This window comes from Macaca mulatta, chromosome 6 (genome assembly GCF_049350105.2).
Source record: "Macaca mulatta isolate MMU2019108-1 chromosome 6, T2T-MMU8v2.0, whole genome shotgun sequence".
Taxonomy (NCBI): Eukaryota; Metazoa; Chordata; class Mammalia; order Primates; family Cercopithecidae; genus Macaca; species Macaca mulatta.
The window spans coordinates 145849417-145870612 of NC_133411.1; the positions used below are offsets into that span (position 1 = coordinate 145849417).

Consider the following 21196-nt stretch of genomic DNA (forward strand, 5'->3'; position numbering starts at 1 on the left):
CACAGATTACAAACTGTGTTCTCTTAAGAGCCCTAGAATTCTTGAGATGCTCCTACCTTCCCAGGATGTTTACAACCCTAAATGAGAAGTGAAGGCAGCCTAAGTTGCTCTTTGCCTACAGCAGTTCTGTCTAACTCCCTTCTTTGTTCATAGTGAGTTCCTGTCACTTGCCAAGCTAGCTACATGTGAGCTCATGTGATTTCAGGGTTACTATGCCTCTATTATGAACTCAATGTAGACTGGAGTTACCTCTCGACATTCTTCTGCAGAGATCCTTACACAGTGAGGACCCACAGGCCACCCAGGTCGTTGTGGGGCTGATGCAGGAGGCCTTACTCACCACAGCTCACAGCACCCTGTTTCCTGGAGCCAGCCAACTCATTCCCATATTTGTCCACACACCAGCATTGCCCCGTGCTGCCGTGGCACTGTGTGGCTTTGTAATAGCCCTCCTCATTACACCGAGGTATGAAGGCCCCTGGGGAACAAAAGGTGCAACTTTAATCAGAGACATGCAGAGATACTCGGGGTTAATGCCCCTCAACACAGGGAAGAGGGCTCACATGTCAGAATATCTGCTGCAGGGCCAGCAGCAGAGGATGGGGATGGTTGGCTATTAGTCAAATTACAGGGCCCTTAACCTTTAGAGGCCCAAATGCAATGAGCTCTAAGGATGTCAGTGTTTAAATGGGAATGATAATAGCTCTCATGTATTGAACACTTCTATTCTGGGCACTGACCTAAACCATGCTTACATATGTATGTGTACATACACATATGTTTGCGGAATCTCTTATTCCCACAACTCTAAGAGATACGTACCATCATTACATTTTAATATGAAACTGATGTCTAGGAAAATTAATCTTCCCAAGGCATCCGCTAGTAAATATCAAGTCCAGCATTACCAATACTTTGCCCAACCACATAAAGTGACTCTGTGAAATTGTTACAAAACTTTTTATATGCATTAACTACTGCACTTGGTGCTGACTAGTAACAAATGTTCTATGAACACCACCAGTCTATGGATCACACAGTTCTAAGCTATTCCTTGTCACTATCTTCTAGCCTCTAAGAAAGAGGTAATAATAGCTAAGTGCTTTACTTGCATTATTTCATCAAGCCATGCCAATATCACCATAAGGTGTTGCTATTACTATCTCGCTGTTTATAGGCAAAAAAAAAAAAAAGTGATAAACTGGAGTTAAACAATTTGCCCAAGGTTAAGCAAAATTCCTTCTTTGATTAGTTCTAATTTTTCCCTTTAAACCTTGAATGGGTACTACTCTTATTAATTATATTTTTAACATGAGAAAATCATGTTTTTTATGCTTTATATACTTTTAACAAGATGGATTGCTAGTGGCACAAATTTACAAGTATGTTACTAAGTGATTGATATGGTTTGACTGTGTGTCCCCACCCAAGTCTCATGTTGAATTGTAGCTCTCATAATCCCCTCGTGTTGTGTGAGGGACCCTGTGGGAGGTAATTGAATCATGGGGGTGGGTTTTTCCCATGCTGTTCTAATGATAGTAAGTCTCACAAGATCTGATGGTTTTGTAAAGGGCAGTTCCCCTGTACACGCTCTCTTTCCTTCTGCCATGATTGTGAGGCCTCCCCAGCCATGTGGAACTGTGAGTCCATTAAGCCTCTTTTTTTTATAAATTACCCCAGTCTCGGGTATGTCTTCATAGCAGTGTGAAAATGGACTAATACAGTGATTGAGGCATATAATTTTGTTTTGGTGTTTTCTGCATTGTTTCTATTGAAGTTCCTAATTCATAAAATGATTCAGGTAAGCTCTAGATATTTTTTTATGAGAATCTCTCTTTTGAAGAATTTGCCCATAAAAATATCTTGAGCCTGGTGCCCATTTTGAGGGATGAAAGTAGCATTTTGATTAATTTCCTGGTTTTGATTTACTTGGGTCTTCTATTACCAAAATTTGGTAACTGATAGTATCCATTTCAACTAGGTTTTCATAATTGTTATAAATTGACTTACAGCAGTGGTTCTCAAAGTGAGGTTCCAGGACAAGCAGCAGTGGCACCACCTGGAAACCTCTTAGAAATGCAAGTTCTTGGGCCCCACCTGAGGTTTAGAGAGTGGGGCTCAGCAATCTGTTCCTTTATTTAATCCTCCAGCTAATTCTGGTACACACTAAAGTTTGAGAACCACAAGTTTACAGTATTCTTCTATGAGCTTAAATCCTACTTTTGAATTCATGACACTATTTGAGCCTTTTCACTTCTTCATATTGTCAAATGTTTGTCTATTTCATTAGTTTGTTCAGAAAATTGTGTTGTTCCTATAGTTTAAGTTAAATCTAGTGAATTTCATTTTGATCTTCTTTTATAAATGCATTTGAAGCTATGAAGTTTCACTTTAGTTGTTTCCCATGTATTTTGTATACCATGCTTTCATTTTCATTCATTTCTAGATATTTTGTATATTTTACTTTACTTCATATTTGATCAATATGTATTCACGAAACCAAATGTATGGGGGTTTAGTAATCTCATATTTTACTTCTATTGTTATTGTGTCGTGGCCAGTAAGTTTGATCTGTGATCATTTATTTGAAATTTGTTGAATTTGCTTTTGTGGTATGGTCTGTGGCAGATGTTTGAAAGACTACATTCAATGCCTAGATTCAGGAATACATATGTAAGTGTGAATGCTAACAAGTCTTTGTCTACTTGAACTGTAAGTTTCAAGAAGAAAATGTCAAAGTTTCTGAAGACCACTGTGGATATAATTCTCCCTTACAGCTCTATTCCATTTTAAGTTATGAGTATAGTCATGTGCCACATAGTGACGTTTTAGTCAATAGACTGTGTATGTGACAGTGGTTCCATAACATTACAACACCATATTTTTACTAATCTTTTTCTGTGTTCAGATATAAAAATGATTCCCATGGTGTTATAATTGCCTGTAGTATTCAGTACAATAAAATAATGTACAGGTTTGTACCTAGGAGCAATAGGCTACACCATCTAGGTTTGTGTGAGTACACTCTATGATGTTTACACAATGATAAAGTCACCTAAGGACACATTTCTGAGGACCTGTCACTAAGCAAGGCATGTCTATACAGCAACTGGTGGCAAAATACAGTAAAAGAGATATTTCAGCAAGATGATTGCATTGTAAAAAACAGATTTGCTTTGTCAGATATTAATGTTGTTTAAAAAAGAGTATTTAACCTCATTTAATTTCAACTTTCTGTGGAATTATTTTTGTTATAACTCTCCTTTAAAATACTAATCAATAATAATATTTTTGGCCTGTTCACATTTATTGTGATTACAGAATTTCTGCCACCATATCTGTTTCCTACTTACCATTTTTCCTGCCTTCTATGGAAATCAAGAAATCTACATTTAGTCTATATATATATATTTATATATATATTTTTTTTTCCATGAACAAACTAGAAGCTTAACACATTCTTACTACCTTTTTCTCACTTCCCCCAATTGTCTGGAATTTTAATTCTAGGTTGCTATAAAACTATTTTATTGGTCTTCTTTATTTACAGTTAGCAGCATGTCATTTCTTTTTCATTATTGCATCTGAATAATTCTTTCTGGGATCATTTGTTGTTTGGTAGAATAAATCCTTTAGTGATATTTAAGTGAGTCTGTGGCTAGTAAGCTGACTGAATCTTAGATGGTTTCAGAGTATCTCTGGCATCACACCTGAATGATCATTGGGATAAATTTAAAATTGTAGGTTCACAGTTATTTCCCCTCGGCACTTTGAAGACAGTATTTTCTCTTAAGTCAGTGTTGCCAACAGTAGGTCTGATGTCAACCTGATTCTCATCGTACTGTGGGTAATCTTTATTTATAACAGTTTTTAGTTTTGGTTTTCCTTACAGGGTGTGTGTGTTTCATGAGAGTGTGCATCTTCTATGGAAGATAATCTGGGTAGTAACACCATCTACATCAGCCTCCTGAAAACAGAGGTTCCTGCCTACCACAGTATCTATGCCCTAATTTTCTGACTTTTGTGAGCTTGCTCACATTTTCAAATTTGCCTTTTATTTAGTGGAACAATCCCAGAATAAAAGCGTGGCATGGGAGGGACAGATTGCTCCTATTTTGAATCAAGACTTATTGAATCAAGACTTAAACCCAGACCCAGCTGACTCTAGGGTCTAGTCTAGAACATGCTACTCACCAGGCTATACCAAGATGACCATATTCTCAGACATTAAATGAGACCATGAAACACCATATCTATCACTTAGGAAAGGCTGCTGATGCCACAGTTAGAGGCTTAGTGGTGCCCACCCTCTCATTAAGGAGTGTATGCCATTGCATGTTATCCCTAGTTTTCAAAGAGCAGTAGATAAAAAAGAAAATGTAGATGCTGTCAGTAGCCCAAAAAGAGATTTGTGAACAGATAATCAAGGACTGCAAAGAAAGAGAACATGTAGAGAGCTGGCTCCTCTTTGGACCAAAAAGAAAAAGAAAAAATGGGCTGAGCTCCTGGGTTGGTAAGAAGTAGGTGCTGCTCTAAATCTACAATGTGATAATTATAGCTGATAATAATAATTTGTTTTATTTATTTGACTCCGTATACCCCTGAATACATAAAGAATTTGTAAGCAAATGACATTTTTTCTGAGTCAGCTGGAGTAATCTCCGTAAGTAGGAAATTGATAAAGCCGGCTTTAAAACAAAATGGGGTTTAAGAGAAAGGTAGGCATTTCATTCATGTGCACTGGGGTAAATGAGACTTCTTATCACAGGTGACCCTTACCAATGAGGCAATGTTTAAGATATCTATACTGCATGAAAAGAATGTTTTAATAAACAGCAATGTACTAATTATTCAACTACCTGTGGATCATAGGTATGTCACTCAAAATAATATCCACATGGAGAAATGAGATCCATAAACACAAGTCCTTGCACTGGAAAAACCTAGGGAGGGGGGATCCAGCCACTTTGCCTTCAGACCAGAAATATATCTTTACGTCCTTTTACTCAGCAGAAGAATGTAGGCCCAAAGAGTTCAAAATCATGACAACTTTGGGGAAGTCTACATGCATTTTGAAATCGCTCAAAAAATCCTGAGAAGAAATCACTGGAATTCATAGACTGCCTACATTTGACAATCTGCAAGAAAACTTGCCCATTTCCTTCTCTATTCATTTCCTTCAAATGAATAGAGAAACTTCTGAAATGGCAGGCTGCTTGGGGAATGCACCTGCCTCTGAATGCTTCACAGGAATAAAATTCTGTATTACTGTGTTTCAGCTGACACTTCTTTTTTTAAAAGCAAGGAAAGCGAAGCAGGCTCTTCCTTTCTTCAGAAAACCAATGAGAATGGCCAATGTTTCTATGACAAATGCCAGGACTTCCTCCACGTGCTGGAGAAGGCAGGCTTGGAGCTAACAGGGACACTTTGAGAGGCCTGCAAGATGTGCATGTCAGGGGAACATATATTCACTCAACCCACTTGCTTCCGTGGTGTCCAAAGAGCCTGCACACTTTCCTGGAGGGATTAGGTAAAGGCAGAAATAGGTTTAAGCACATGCATGTCATTCAACCCTGTCTGATAAATTCTGAAGAGAGTACAGCTCATCTGCCTCCTTCAACAGACAACCCTATCTGGGGAATAGAGGAAATGCTGTAATTTTTAGACTTGATAGTTTTAGCACTGGAAAGAGCACTTGAGAGCACCATTCAATGATCTTACTTAGAAAGAAAAGGCCAACATTTGTTTTAGCCTAAGATCAGGGAGGAGTTAGCAGTGGAGAAGGTGCTAGACTCCAGCCCTGGCCAACCACTATTCCTGCCGAAAGAACACATAGCAGTTCTCAACCAGGCAGTCCTCTGTTTATGTCCAGCTGCCTGGGGTAAAACAAGGCATTTTTTTTCATGAAACACTAGCCCTAATTGAATAACCATTGCCATGCTGATCATTACAAGGGACATGGCTGGTTTAATTAGTTGTTGGTAAATGAGTGGCAGGAAATTGTACTTACCCAACAGGCTTTTCCCCTTGCTCAGCTTCTGAATTCTGTTCATTTCATTCTGGCAAGGGAGACCTAAAAAATAATTTCTGAAAGTCAGCTTCCAGATGGTATGGAGTATAATCGCTAATGATTGACTTCACTCTTGATGTGAAATGTAGACAATGACACACCTGGGAGTGCAATTGTTCCATATGCTGTTACTATGCAACAAAACAAATTTGGGCCATTAGTGTTACTAATTAAAAAACAAACCTCATACCACAATGCACTTAAAATAGTATTTGGGGGCTACTTACATTGTATAGAAATTTTTCTTTCTAGCACCAACTCAAGCAAATACCAAGTATCTAATAGGTGGTATAACAGACTTTTTCCTTTCTATCAGGAAGCAAGTGATCAGCCAAGGCTTATTAGTGGGGAAGTGTTCTGAATCCACAGACGAACCCACCAAAGGTGACAAATACTTATATAGCCTAGGTTTTGCTGTAGAAAAGGATGGATAGGAATGGTTACTTCAGACCTCATGGCTCACTACCCCAGGAAAGTAAAACACATGCTTTGAAGGACAATATGAAGACACAGAAGAGATCTGGCGAGGCAGCGATGAGACTTTAGGCTCTGCTACCTCCTAGCTGAATACTTTGAGCAAGTCTCTTCACCTGTCCCAGCCTCTGGGTCCTCAGCGACAAAATACATGTCATAGAAAAGAAGTTAGTTTCATTCCAAGCAAAAATTCTTCAGAGTTTTACCATAATTTGCCTTGGCAGACCTTGTGGCTCTGGGAGTTCTGCTATTTGTTCATGGTTCTCCTGTCCTTGGCAGAGGAGTTCTGGTTCTCTGAGCTCTTCTCTTTGGCTGATACTGCCTCTTTCTGCAGGCCCCACACTTGCATATAAAGTATCTAAGCAACTATTTACAACTCTCACCCTGTAGACTGCACAATGCTACCTGGTCTTGCTGCTTCTTCCATGAGAGAAACTGCTTGTAAAATACATTTTGTTGACTTCTTGTTTTAAGATGCTTTCAGAGTAAAGGAGAAATATATCAACTGAAAACATCAAAGGAAAGGAGAAGCAAATTTCATCTGGATTATAAAAGGTAGCATTTCCTGGATGCTGTGCCACAGGTAGGGGTTCTGGCTTTTAGCAACTGCAAGAGTAAGGGCAGTCTATCCTGAGACGTCCCATGTGGCCAGCTGTGGCACTGTTACCTCCAAGCAAAGCATTAACACACAGGCTCTGTGTTGTAAGGAAACCAGGCTAAAAATCAGATGTTACAATATGAACTCAAACCCGAAACTACCACTAGGCCTAATGCTGAGAATCACTACAAGTATTTACATGACAAAAATTTTTAAATGGTCATTATTTTAACATTGATTTTAGGTACTAACAAATGTAATTAGAAAAGAGAAATGAGGTATAAAAATTGAAAATGAAGAGAAAAATTATTTGCAGATGGTATGATTGCACACCTGAAAAATCTAAGCAAACTGACCAGAATAACTTATAAACAAAACGAGATTTTAGTAAGGTGGTTGGGAACAAAATTAATGTTGAAACAACCACCAGGGAGAGAATATAATGCAAAAATAAACCCTGTTTCATTTACAATGGTAACAATAAAAAATACAAGGGAAGTATAATTGTTAGAACAAAATTAAAAAATGTAACACCACTGGTTGATAGACCTTGTTCTAAAACAAAATGATTCCATATTATACTGCTATTGATTTTTATTTGATCAATCTAATTTTGCCTGATACTTAAAAATTACCAATAGGAATTGTTTTTAATTGGATAAACTAATGCTAAAGTTCACAGAGGGAAAGAAACACACTAATATCCAGGAAAATTCTAGAAAAACATTAATGGCAGCAAAGGATGATTCTAAAACATATTATAAAACAACTGTGATTTAAAAGTCTAAAACTGATTAACACTAAGAACAGAGTATTCAGCAATAGATCTATAGATCTAAATACAGATCATAATAGAGATCTAAATATAGATCAATAGATCTAAATATATATTATATATAGCTATATATTTAATATAGCTATATTATATAAATATATAAATATAAATATATAATATAGCTATATATTAAATATATAAAATATATTTATATATTATATATAATTAAATATGTATAGCAACTGGATGACCATCTCCAGGGAGGCTGGGAGCCTACTTGACTGTGTAATACAGAATTTAAGTGAACAACAAAAGTTTTCCTCTTATGAAGGAAACATAAGAGATAAAGTGAGAAATACCTTTCTAAGATTTATGGCTTCTTAGAAGCCATAAAATATAGAGAAGCTTAGCTATCTTAAAATTTCTCCCTAACAAAAATGCATGAACTATAATTTGGGAAAAAATATTTACAATACCTATGACCAGAAAATTTCCAATATCCTTAAAAAACAAACACACAAGAACCTGATGGAAACAATATACAAAGAACATACAGACATTTCAAGAATGTTTCGTATGTACAGATGTTCAACCTAACTCATAAATCAAGAAGCTTGGTAATGCCATAGAGAATAGGTATTCTCATATATTTTTGGTGAAAGTAAAAATTGTTACAACCTCTTTGGAGGTGAGGTCAAATGGGAAATATTGCTCAAATTTTAAAAGGCACATGCCTTTTGACTAGTAATTTTAAGAACATATCTTGAAATCTCATGCACACGTACTTACCTTTCACTGAATGCTCACGTTTTTGTTGTGTGTGTATTGTCTATGCATCCGTAACTTAAATATTTTCATATTAGCAGCCATCCTCCTTTCCTGGCAGTGAGATGTGCCAGCTATGCCTGTAGTTGTATGTTCTCCCGATGTGGGCCAGTCTCTGCTGGTCCCATTAACTGTGACTGCCATACTCAGGTGCACCCCCCAGGCAGAGGGAGGTTAAGTCAGAGCATCTGCCACTGGCTACCTGTCCCTACTCTGAATCCCCCAGCAGGCCGACCTGTCTGACTTTGGGTTATATGAAATATCCCAGTATCTTTTCTTCTATTTTCCAAATCTTGTCTCTTTTTTTCATTAGCTGGAGTTTATTTATAACCAAAATATCCTTGTCTAGGACACTTAGTATAAATCTGAACTTATCCTAGAGAAACTGACAAGTGACTTTCTCAATGAGAATGATATTCATTGTCTCTTATGTTTGTAAGGTATGTTCTACATTGAGAGGATTGTGTAGTGAAGGTTTCCATACCCATTTTATAGAGGAAAAAAACAGACAGTTGAGAGACTTCCCAAGGAAGGAACAGACAGAAGGAACAGACAGAAGTAACTGACTCCTTGATTAATACTCTTGGGTTTTCTCGTATACCACATTAAAAGCAGAAATAAACTGGAAGAAATGAGACTTTGGGCCTGGCATTAAATGGAATGAATTATTTATTCTCCGGCTGTGGCTCTCTGCCCACTTCATAGACATATGCAGTCCTCCTCTGCTCCAGCAAGGCTGCCCTGGGCTAGGGACCCCACCCCTCCATCCCACCTTACCTCCAGGCTTCTGGAAGCAGTAGCACCACTCATTGTTAGACAGCTTGCCATCCTTGAAGGAGTCACAAGAGTTGAAAAGAGGCTTGATACAGGGCTCGTACTTATCCAGGTAGATGGCATTGATCTCTGAATGGTCAAGCAGGAGGTCATAGTTCATGTCCAACTTGTTGAACATCCAGCCCAGGGAGTCCTTGCAGATGGGCAGGATGCTAGTGTCAAACCCTGCCAAGCAAAAGGCACATCTCAGCTGCCACCAAACCTGGTGCTTCCCTCCCTGCTCACTCCCCAGCTTCCTGCCCCAAGAAGATGCCAAGGCCCACCTGACTCCCCTCCTGAGGCTGTTTCCCTCCCCACATACAGAGTTAGTGGTTCTCTAGAATATTTTGTGTTTTCTTGTGTTGTTTTTAAGTGAAATGGTTTAAAAGTCATCATTTGAGGAAAATATGTTCCAAAGGGGAAAAAATCCCCAACATTAACATGTCTGTGACATAAATCTGTGTTTTCATTTGCTTAAAATGGGGTATGCCTGAAAGAAATAATAGAAACATGGTGAGTGAGAGGTATAGCTTGTGGTACCAAAAACTATGCTTTTATATTTCAAAAAATATTGGAAAACCAAAATAAAATATTTTTAAAAGGATAGCAGTGAAATGAAACAATATAGCATAATCCAGAAGCACCGACTGCATCCCAGAGGCCCTTTCAATCCAAGCAGTCTGAACATTAATGGCAAAACAAGCCAGGTGCCTGCCTCTGTTCCCCACTCTTCTCTTCTGCAATCCCCTAAGGAGATCCATGAGATGGAATCCAAATCAACTCAGACAATAATTTCTTTCTTATTTCCCTGGGGGAGAAGAAGTTGTTTTCTTAAAGAATTATTTGTTTCCACAATGGAAAGTGTATGTACTAAAATAATAACACTTAGCTCAATACTCAGGATATTGAGTCTACTGTAGACATGCCCCAGATTTAAAACTCATCATTTTTCAGAATCAAAGGTGCCATGCAATCTCAGGTTATTCCACAAACTGGATTTCTAGGGCTAGTTGTATTTTTCTGGAATGCCAATGATAAAAGTGAATGTCTGTTGCTATATAGAAAGCATGCTTCTAAGCACTTTGTACTTAATTTTCTCATTGAATCCTTGTAACAGTCCTATGAAATGGTGCTATATCATTTCCACGGTACAGATGAACAGATGAAAAAAATAAGACTCCAGGTCATACAATTGTAGAATGGAGATTCAGACCCCAGCAAGCTTAATCCAGAATCTACATATTCTCAATGACTCCTCTGCTAGCCTTCTGCCTGACTTGATCTTCCTGTCCTGAGGCCATCGGGTTGGCCTAGAGTGTCATGTTTAGGGATGGGCAGTGCAAGGGGGGCCTGATGGGGTCAGTTGCTCACAGCCTGGTCATTAAGTTTCTATGTGCATCACTAGGAACCCTTTCTTAGTGAAATGTAGAATACGGTAAAGTGCACCCAGTCTTTTTTTTTTGTTTTTTGTTTTTTGTTTTTTTTGAGATGGAGTCTCACTCTATTGCCCAGGCTGGAGTGCAGTGGCACAATCTCAGCTCTCTGCAAGCTCCGCCTCCCGGGTTCACGCCATTCTCCTACCTCAGCCTCCCAAGTGGCTGGGACTACAGGCGCCCATCACCATGCCCGGCTAATTTTTTGTATTTTTAGTAGAGATGGGGTTTCACCATGTTAGCCAGGATGGTCTCTATCTTCCGACCTCGTGATCTGCCCATCTCAGCCTCCCAAAGTGCTGGGATTACAGATGTGAGCCACCATACCCAGCCGTGTACCCACTCTTTTTAAAGCAGCATCTTTGCAGAAAAGTCTTCACTGTCCAGAAGCCAGTAAAATAAGTACAGCATCTCCTCCTCTGAGCTCTCTTACAACCCGATGCTTCCCCTCATTGTCCGTGCTTGTTAATCAGACTATTAGCTCCCTTAGGGGAAAGACTGTCTTGTGCCCTTCAGCAGCCTCAGGCATGACAGGCATATAGTGCTCAATTAAAAAAAAAAAAAATGTTGGGAGAAGTTTTCTAGCTATTGTAAACTCTATTGCTTTAAACATAAAATCTTTCCATTTTTAAATTTATTCAATATCTTAGAACATATTTTAAAATACCCCCCCTTTTTTTTTTCAGGAAAGAGGCTATGGGACATAACGTGGCCCCTTGTTTGACCGAATGTCATGATTGTCAGTAGTCTTTGACGACGCTGTCCTCAGGGGCTGCTGAATGAGAGGAGATAATTTACTTTGGCACTACCCAGCTCTATGCTTTTGTATACAATATTTTACATACTATGCATCAATTTTATAGGATATCGATATTTTAATACATAAGGCAAGAGGAGTTTACTGCTGACTGGTCAGCAAAAAGAAGTGCCAATCTGGTTGGGCAGTAGTCAAAAAGTCAAGCCCAGCCCACCCCACCACTACTAGAAAATGGGTGCCTGCATCTTGACATCTGTGGCTGCCTGTCATGCAGGGGAAAGGACAGCAGCCCTTCTTGTTGGCCCCAAGAGTGCAGGACCAAGCAGGGTTCCAGGGTTTCCCCTTCAGAACTCCTAGACTCAAATGCAGCTCACTCCTCTGGCCTTCTGGGCTAACCAAGCATCATTCTTTAACATTCCCTTCACTCCAGTTGCTTCAGGATATCAAACCTAAAAGCCTCGTAGGGGACTCAATTTGCTTCTGGGAAAAGGCAGGTCTTTTGGAGAAATCTCCAGAGACTGGAGGCTGCAAGCAGCTGCTCTCCTCACATCAATCTACTCTTTGTTGAAAGGTTGTTCAGAAAACCCAAGGGTCAGGCTGCTCCTAGTGGATCCAGGGGAAAAAAATCTTATTTTGCTTTTCCAACAGACCCAGCCACCAAGAACCACTTTGGGGACACTTAAAAGCTATTTTTTCCTTAAGGTAAAAGATCCCAACTATTAAAATAATTGTCCCCTGGATTGATGTTCTCCACTGATATCTCTATGAGCAGCCAAAAATAACTAAAAATTAAGGAGATCATTTTTGTTTTGGCTGAAAAACAGATGCTAGTCAAACTCAGAATCTCAACAGTTGCTACTCTAACTTCTTACTTACTACATTCAATCCAGGAGCATTACTTTCAGAAATTCCAAACAAGCATGGGATCAGGTGAAATGCTGTTTTAAATGATGTTTTTATATTTTGACCAAATAATAGAATGGCTAAATAGAAAAGGCTGCGGCCAAACTACATATATCAAATAATTGTGTTTAGTAATCTATTCTGTGCTCATTGGCCACAGCGTGGAGCAGCCTATCCCTAACTGCCTTTGAATTAAGGCATCAAAGAGACTCCATCGATGTGCAAATGTGAGGACCCACTCTCAGTGTTCTCTGCAACTTATGACAAAGCTGAGTATGGTCTCTGCCAACTCATCACCTGATGCTGTGGGGAGGCTCCTTGAGCAATTTGCATGTTATGGGTGGGGAGAGGGGACACCTATCTGGGAGTTTCTGTGGAAGACAATGTGCAGTCTGACTATTGTACAAAAAGACATAGCACCAAATATGTTTGCTACAGTGTTACTTCTATTAGCCTAACATGGGCAACAACCTCAGTGTCCCAAAATAAAGATCAAATTAAGTAAATTGTTATCTCCATAAACTGGGATTCTGTGTAGCTATCAGCAGAATACAATTCACAACATGAAAAGATGGTCACACTTCTACATGGTAAACGATCATAAAACAGTCTGGAAAGTATGATCCAAACTTTGTAATTATAAACACACACACAGTTTCATATATGACACCGAAGAAAACCTCAAAGTAGGTACCACAGCATGCTTACGGTCATTAAAATGGTGAGATCATATATTTTTTTCAAAATGCCTATACTAAACATTTTTTAATCCAACTTTTTTGAGATTGGGACATAAAGTATATATTTAAGGTAGTGGGTGTTTTTCACCCCCAAATGACATTGCTAACCCTAAATCACTGTCTAATAAATTGAGGAAACGTGATATTTAAAATGAAATAAATGAGCAAAAGTAAAATGGCCTTACTGCCTTGGGCTGTGTTGGAGCTGGTGGGCTTGATGACTCTGTTCGCGTCCTCGTGAAGAGCTCCAAACCAGTCCTTCAGCCGGGAGGCAAGGTTCCGCAACTCCTTGTCTGTACAGGCTAGAGAAAAGCAAACAGAACAGACAATGGGTCTGGGGGCTTTCTGCCCTCTGTGTATAGGGCTACTGGCAAAGCCATGTTCAAAGCAAACCTTTCTATCCAACTGTTACCTCACGTGGAAAACACCCCAAAGATGCTGTTAGCACAAAGAGTGGGACAAAAAGAGAGCCTAGACCCCCAGGACAAGCAGCTATTGTTCAGAACTTGAATTTAGATGGCCTCTGTGCTGTGAAAGCAGGCTGCGGCGGTCTCATAATTGTGCAGCATCCTCTGAAGACGATCACAGATCACTTTTGCTAACTGCATAAAGCTTGCTCTTGCGGTTTTGCCAGAGTAGATTACATTTTCCATGAAACTCATGTCAAGAGATTAACACCTAGGCACAGCTAATGCTCTTAGAGAGAGGCTGCTTAGGACACCAAAAGATCCTATTAATAGCAGACTCCCAATTTTGTTTTAGCCCAAGGTTTGGTTTTGGGGATTGGGCCTGTTTTGCTAGCCTTCCAATGGTCTCATTCTTGACTTTCCACTATAAACAAATGGATGCCTTCTCCATGAAAGAGTCCTTTCAGCCCATCTATAACTATTTAGCTCATTTCTTAGGGTAAGACAGAATCACTGGGGCAGACACTCCTGAGAACAAGAAAATCCAGACAGATGGATGGGTGGGCAGGTGAGTAGGTAGGTGCAAGCTATTTGAAGGTCTTGTAGAGTGCTAAAACTTGAGGAAAGAAATCCCAAAGGATTAAAAATGGTGCAGAGAAAGGAGTTGACTTTCCCTAGCCCCTCCCTCTTCCCTCAGGGCATACACTAATTCTTGGTACTGAGAAAACCTGCAAAGGGTCCAGGCAGTAGGCCACTACCAAGACCCAGAGAACCCAGCAATGCGTTTGGGGCCGTTAGCATCTGGAGAGACAAATTAAAGATCTGAGGAGCCAAAATTCCAATGAGTAAAAAGGGACAAAGAACAGAACCCCACATCTGTAACTTCTCCCAAATTCTAAAGCTACAGGAGCAGGCTGCTAAGCAGTTAAGCACAAATGCTGTTACAAGGCACAGTCAAGTTCTGAATATCTCATGGTGCTCAAGAGACACAGATTAGGGCTCAGAACCTACCAGTGCAGAGGGAGCCTGGGGGAATCCCTGGGGTCTTCACTGGAAGCCATAGGGACAGTGATGAAAAAGGAGTAGACACAGTCTCACCAAAACTCCAAGCTAGCCTTCAATCAATGCAGGCCCTGATTGAATTAAGGTGATCAACCCCCATCGGCCTGCCTTGCAAAGGACAAGGTGAAACTTCTCCAGAAGAAAATAATACCACGCAGATCCTGTCCTCAGTTTTCGCATCCACATGTGCTTATCAGGCAAGCCCATTTCTCACCCTAGGGCTTGACGGAGAACCCAGCTTCCCAGAGCTCAGGCAGAAAAGGTCTTTCTCCACTCTCCATATTAAAAGAAAGGTGACCAGGCCCTGACTGGTTCTCTGCAACCTGAGGACTCTCATTTACGACACTGCCTCCTGTCCAGGTAGGATCCAGACTCTACACTCTGCAAAGCATGGAATGATTGAGTGTCCGGTGTTTGTACCCCAGTTTTTAATGACCTTAAAACACTGCCTTGCTTTTAATAACCAGGGTTTGGCTGTATTTTAAAACACCAGCCAGGAAACAGCACTGAGAAATGTCTCGACAGGCAGCAAAGAATAACTTCTCAGGAGTCACGCTGGCTGGAATGAATCCCAGCTTTGCCACTCACTGGCTGGGTGACCTCAGACAAGTCAGTGAGCCTCCAGCACCTCTGCTTCCTTATCTGTAAAAACTTGGGATAATATGGTTATATAACTATAAATCAGACAATGTATATAAAGTTCTTAGCAAAGTACATGATATATGGTAATTACTCAGTATGTGCCACCTATGATTTTATTATTGCTATCGCTATTTTTAAACTAAAGAGTTATAGTTAACATTAGGGCTAGCATCACAGCATTCAGAAAACCAACAACAAATCCACCTACACACAACTGGCTTTAGCCACATAGGAAATAAGTAAAAATAGATGCTTGTGTTATCTAGTAAGCTGCCATTAGCCATATATGGCTATTTACATTAATTAAAATTTAGGCCAGGTGTGGTGGCTCACGCCTGTAATCCCAGCACTTTGGGAGGCAGTGGATCACCTGAGGTCAGGAGGTCTAGACCAGCCTGGCCAACATGGTAAAACCCTGTCTCTGCTCAAAATACAAAATTAGCCAGTCATGGTGGTGCATGCCTGTGATCCCAGCTACTTGGGAGGCTGAGGCAGGAGAATCGCTTGAACCTGGGAGGCAGAGGTTGTGGTGAGCTGAGATTGTGCCTCTGCACTCCAGCCTAGGCAACAAGAGCAGAAACTCAGTCTCAAAAATAAAAATTTTTAAAAATCTAATCGATAGTTCCTCAGTTGCACCACTGCATTCAACAGCCCCACACAGCTAGTGACCTCCACACTGGACAGCACAGATGCAGAATCTTACCACCACAGCAGGCTGTCGTGCTGGGCAGCACTGAATCAGGTTAGCGATCATTTTGAGCTAACTTTCTGGAGCATCATCATGATATTCTGCCATCCAAGTTTGTTCCCATACTTCTTCCCTTCAGCTGTTTAAGATGAGCTGAGAAAGAAGATAAGCCCCCACAAACCAGGAACCAGAATCTCTTGCTAAGTCATGCTCCCAAATAGTAGGGAAGGTAGTTATTGTTATGAAGGTGGAGAATCCTGGCTTAGCCCAGATGCCAAGGCAGATTCTCAGGAGCAGGCCCTCCCGACACGCTTATTGGCCCCAACTCAGAACCTTGTGAACCTAGTTGTTCACTTTTCTGACACCGCCCTGCTCTAAGCAGGAGAGAATGTGGCCCGTTTTTCTAAGGGAAATAGGTTGTGCACTCCATAGTCAATTTAACATTTGAAAATGGGAAATTAATAGCCTCTATTTTTTCTCTATTGCCATGCACACCATCTATTCTAAATGTCCTCTGAACAGAGAAAATTGCCAAGTCAACGTGCAGAGGAAATCTCATGCTTCAAGATAAATTAGTCAGTCGTGTTTAACTAAATCCTGACAGATGTGCAGGTAATCTGTATCCTTACAAGACTGCTGGATTTTCCACAGGCTCCCCAAAGTACACAAGCCTTGGATGTCTGATAGGATCAGGCACTGGAATCCTGAAATAATGAATCTGTCACTCAGGGACAAGTCCACTAGCAGGGAGCCACTGGCGTGGGTCGAGAGAGATCAGAAACCCGAAATGGAGAGAGGAGGCTCTCAATTACTGGGCCCCGTTCACTTACAGCATCTTCAACCAAATGGTCCTTATGAGAAGAAAGTCAGGCACAGATTGCCTGGAGCTTGATACATCCCAAAGAAGGAAATAATCAAAGGCAACAGCCTGCAGAGGGCTGTTCAGATTTGGTATTCCAGCCACAACACACAGGCCGGTGATGGGAGAAAAGTGCCCGCCTTTTAAGGTGCTCATCACCACCCCCAATAAAGGTGTGAGTGGGGGACTGAAGCTGTCAGAAGTGGGGACCTGGAGGACACATCCCACACACTTAGTACATTCCTAGGGAAAAGTAATGTTTGTGGGGTAAAAAATATAGTCATATATCCCCCTGCTATTCTGGTGCCATTCTGGCATTCTACCCTGTGGCAATCCCGGCAATTTCTAGAGAGGGGTCCTGGCGAGAGGAGCATGGCACTTGGGCTACCAGTATCAGACTCTTCAGAGGAAAAGACAGTGCTTTCTTGGGAGAGGATTTGGATTAATCACGAAGACCAAGACCTGCTTTTCTGTGCTCTCCTTACCCTCCTGGGTGGACATATGCCAGCTAGCCCTCTAATTCTCCCATTTTCAATTACATTCCCTCCACCCTCCATTCTGGTTTCAGCTTGCTTTTCATTGCTCTTGTGCTCCCAAGTTCTCTCCTCAGCATCCTACTGAGAGGTGAAGCCAGCTAGACTTTGTGAGTCGAGTGGGGACTTGGAGAACTTTTCTGTTTTACAAGAGGATTGTAAAATGCACCAATCAGTGCTCTGTAGCTAGCAAGGGGATTGTAAAATGCACCAATCAGTGCTCTGTAAACACGTACCAATCAGCACTCTGTAGCTAGCAAGAGGATTATAAAATGCACCAATCAGCACTCTGTAGCTAGCAAGGGGATTGTAAAATGCACCAATTGGCAGGATCCTAAAAGTAGCCTATCACAGGGAGGATTGAAAAAAGGACACTCTGATGGGACAGAAACAGAACATAGGAGGGGACAAATAAAGGAATAAAAGCTGGCCAACCCAGCCAGCAGCAGCAACCCGCTCAGTTCCCCTTCCACACTGTGGAAGCTTTGTTCTTTTGCTCTTAACAATAAACCTTGCTACTGCTCACTCTTTGGGTCCATGCCATCTTTAAGAGCTGTAACACTCACCGCAAAGGTCCATGGCTTCATTCTTGAAGTCAGCGAGACCACGAACCCAATGGAAGGAACCAACTCCAGACACACTACTTCTCAATGATGTTTCCCCACTTGCCCTCCTGTTTCTACAGGTTGTGACGTATCATTTTTACACAATCTCCATCTGCTCCAACAGGGCTGGTGTGTGAGCCACGTCTCTGGAATCCACTCCCTGGCCTCATATCTGCTTCTTCCCATTGTCAGAAAATAGTACCAGCAGATACTCATATTCTCAGGGCAAACACTTGGAAATTGTCCTGGTTCACAGTGAAAAAGTTCACTCCTTCTTATCTCCACTGCCTCTATTCTAGTCTCCAATGCTACCACTAGCTCCCACCAGGATAACTGGAACAGGCTCCTAATCGGTCTCCCATCTTGTCCCCTCCCCACCATGTTCCCTTCTCCATCCAGCAACCAAAGTGATCTTTCTAAAACGGGCATTTGATCAAGTCACCCTCCTGCTTGAGACACGTTAGAGGCTCCAGTTATTCTGTAGGTTAAGTCCAAACTCCATAATGTGAGCTAAATGGCCTGCAGGACACACTCACTGAAAAACTGAATCTCTCTTCTATATCTATTCCTCCTCAACCTTCATGCTCTGGCCTTACTGCCCTTCCGACACACTCTTCCACTGGGAAACAAACACCTCTTCCCACTGCCTTTGTAATGCCAATTCCTCCATCAGATCTCGGCTTTAGAGTGACATTTTCTTAGAGGACTTCCCTACTCCTCAAACTTGAGTTTTCCCTTTTCTGTGCTCCTAATGCCTTGTTTCTCTGATAGCATTCATAACACCCATCTCATTCAGTGCCCATTTCTTCCCTAGATCATAACAACATAAAACATGCCCTGACTCTGCCCAGCACTGAGGACCCAGCAGCTAACACAGTCAGTTCCTGGCATGAAGAAAGTTCTCAATACACACCTACTGACTGAATACAATCACCCTTTTACTGCCTTTTGTAAACTTCAATTTTTCCATCTGCAAAATGGTGTAATAAAACTTAGCTCATAGCATCACTACATGGAATACGATGAGACAATATTAGTAAAACATAGCTCACAGCTACTGGCATATAGCAGGAACTCAATTTATATTCCCCTTCTCATATCTCAACTGTCTGCATAATATGTTAGAATTTTATGGTTATGCTTTTTTTTAAGCCTGAGGAGATGCTTGTGATATAAAGAATAGCATCTCTCCTTATTTTACAGGTGGGTCAGTAGAAGTCCAAGAAATACAGGTTGCAATATCTGTCTGCTGTGGATAAGTTCCAGGATTGGGAGATTGGTCTGACTTCCCCACACCTGTATTCTTAGCACTTGCTCTAAGGTGGTATGTAATAGTTGTTCAAAAATATATTTATCACCGTAAGTATATTTTAAATGAATGAACAATAGATCACAGACTCCCGGCGTCGAATAACTATTAAGTGGAAGAGACAGGATTTGAATCGGGTTGTCATCTTGCTGGGCCATCCCCATATGCAGGACTTACTTCCTGGGTATGTTGGTCTTGTGGGCAGTGAATACTAACCTAACAATTCATATACTTCGTCCATACTCTGGGTTGAAAAAAATTAAAATGTCAGGCCTTGCCTTGTGTAGGAAGCTCTGCCAATGATGCAGGTGAGGTAGCTAGCTGAGCAATATAGGATAGAGGGAAAGCAAGTAGGCTCTCGCCTTTGTCAGCTTTGGTGTGAGAACAATGGTCTTTTGGAAGAACTGCAAACAGCCTGCTGCCTGTGTCACATGTGGCCACTGGGGCTTCATTAGAGAAAAGTATAGTGCCATTGCACATTACTCCAAAATGTGGAAAAAGACAGCTCCCTCCCCCAGGAAAGCACAGCACTCAGGCAGAGAAGGGCCCAGGTAATTTGGTGCTCTCCCGGTGGACTTTTTCTGTCTGTTTGGAAAATATGAACAAAATGCAATAAGCAAGTGTAAATAAGGCACATTCAGTCTCCATGGAAAGTACATAGCCCTGGGAAGAAAATGTGATCGCTCTCCACCTGGCCACCTTTGCCCCCTCCACCCAAGGCATGGAGCTTTAAAGGGCTTTAAGCTAGACTGGATTTGAATGCAGACAGTGTTAAAACAAAGCTTGGAGTGCAGCATGAGGAACGCAGCTGATGGGAGGGAGAAGGAGGCACTGTTGCCAATACTGTAGCACAGAGAAGCTGCTCCAGGGTTACTGCAGCCTTGGTGGGGTTGTAAGGGGGAAGGGGAGCTCTAAGTTATTAGTATTTGCTTATGTGGCAGTTAGACTCCCCAGACAGTAGTCTTTGGAGGAAAGAGGGATTGCTTCTTACCTGGATGAGTGCCAGTGGTCTGGCTCTGCCTGTACCCTGGGACCCCATTGTCCCCTTCTCCCTGGCCCCTGTGTCTTCCCTCAGACAAAGCCAGGGGCTAGTGAAGAGCTAGTGAGGAAGTTTCAAAATAGGTATTGGTTTTGAAAGTGGAGAGATAGGAGCTAGGAAATCCAAGCGTCTTTGAAAAATGCTCCCAAAGGCTATAACTGGCGTTCCATGCTGGTCTCAGCTCATTGATGACTTCAGGGGCTGAATGACAGTCTAAAAAGCCCTTTCTGAGGATTTGACAAAAAAGGGGAAGACAAGGAAACAATCATGGGATAAAAAACATTTGGGAGATGAGATAAAAAATGGAAAGGGAGACAGGATAGAAATCCTTTATTCAAAGCTATAGTGTTACTATCTAATAGAGTAAGAAGTAGCGAGCAAGTGTGAGTGAGCGTGTCTCTGTTAGAAATCCTAACTGAAGCCACATTTGAACACCCAATTGGGGATGTCCGAAAATGGCAAATCTGACACACAGGCATCAGAGAATATCTGTAAACCTCTGCTGGAGAACCAATTACTGGTATATTCTTGTAATGCATGAAATCTTTCAGCTAAAGAACCAAAGGATAAAAATAACCCTACCCCACTCCTCCCCTTCTGTCACAGGACCAGCCCCCCTCTCTCAGGCAAACCTCACCAATGCAATCTCAGGGCTTTAGCAGAA

At 41.2% G+C, this 21196-nt stretch overlaps 1 protein-coding gene and 1 long non-coding RNA gene across 7 annotated transcripts in view; one reads left to right on the forward strand and one right to left on the reverse strand.

Annotated features, from left to right (window-relative positions):
- The window catches only part of LOC144341554 (uncharacterized), a 71725-nt gene that overhangs the window by 37067 nt on the left and 13462 nt on the right, over positions 1-21196 (forward strand). The gene's annotated exons all lie outside the window — the stretch shown is intronic.
- Positions 1-21196, reverse strand: part of SPOCK1 (SPARC (osteonectin), cwcv and kazal like domains proteoglycan 1) — a 515462-nt gene that overhangs the window by 3657 nt on the left and 490609 nt on the right. For all 6 annotated transcript variants that reach the window (XM_015140905.3, XM_078004311.1, XM_078004310.1 and 3 more), the window contains 4 exon segments: positions 13574-13690; positions 9520-9741; positions 6011-6073; positions 341-478 (listed from right to left, as the gene is read on the reverse strand). In XM_015140905.3, the coding sequence (XP_014996391.1) occupies positions 341-478; positions 6011-6073; positions 9520-9741; positions 13574-13690 (540 nt within the window).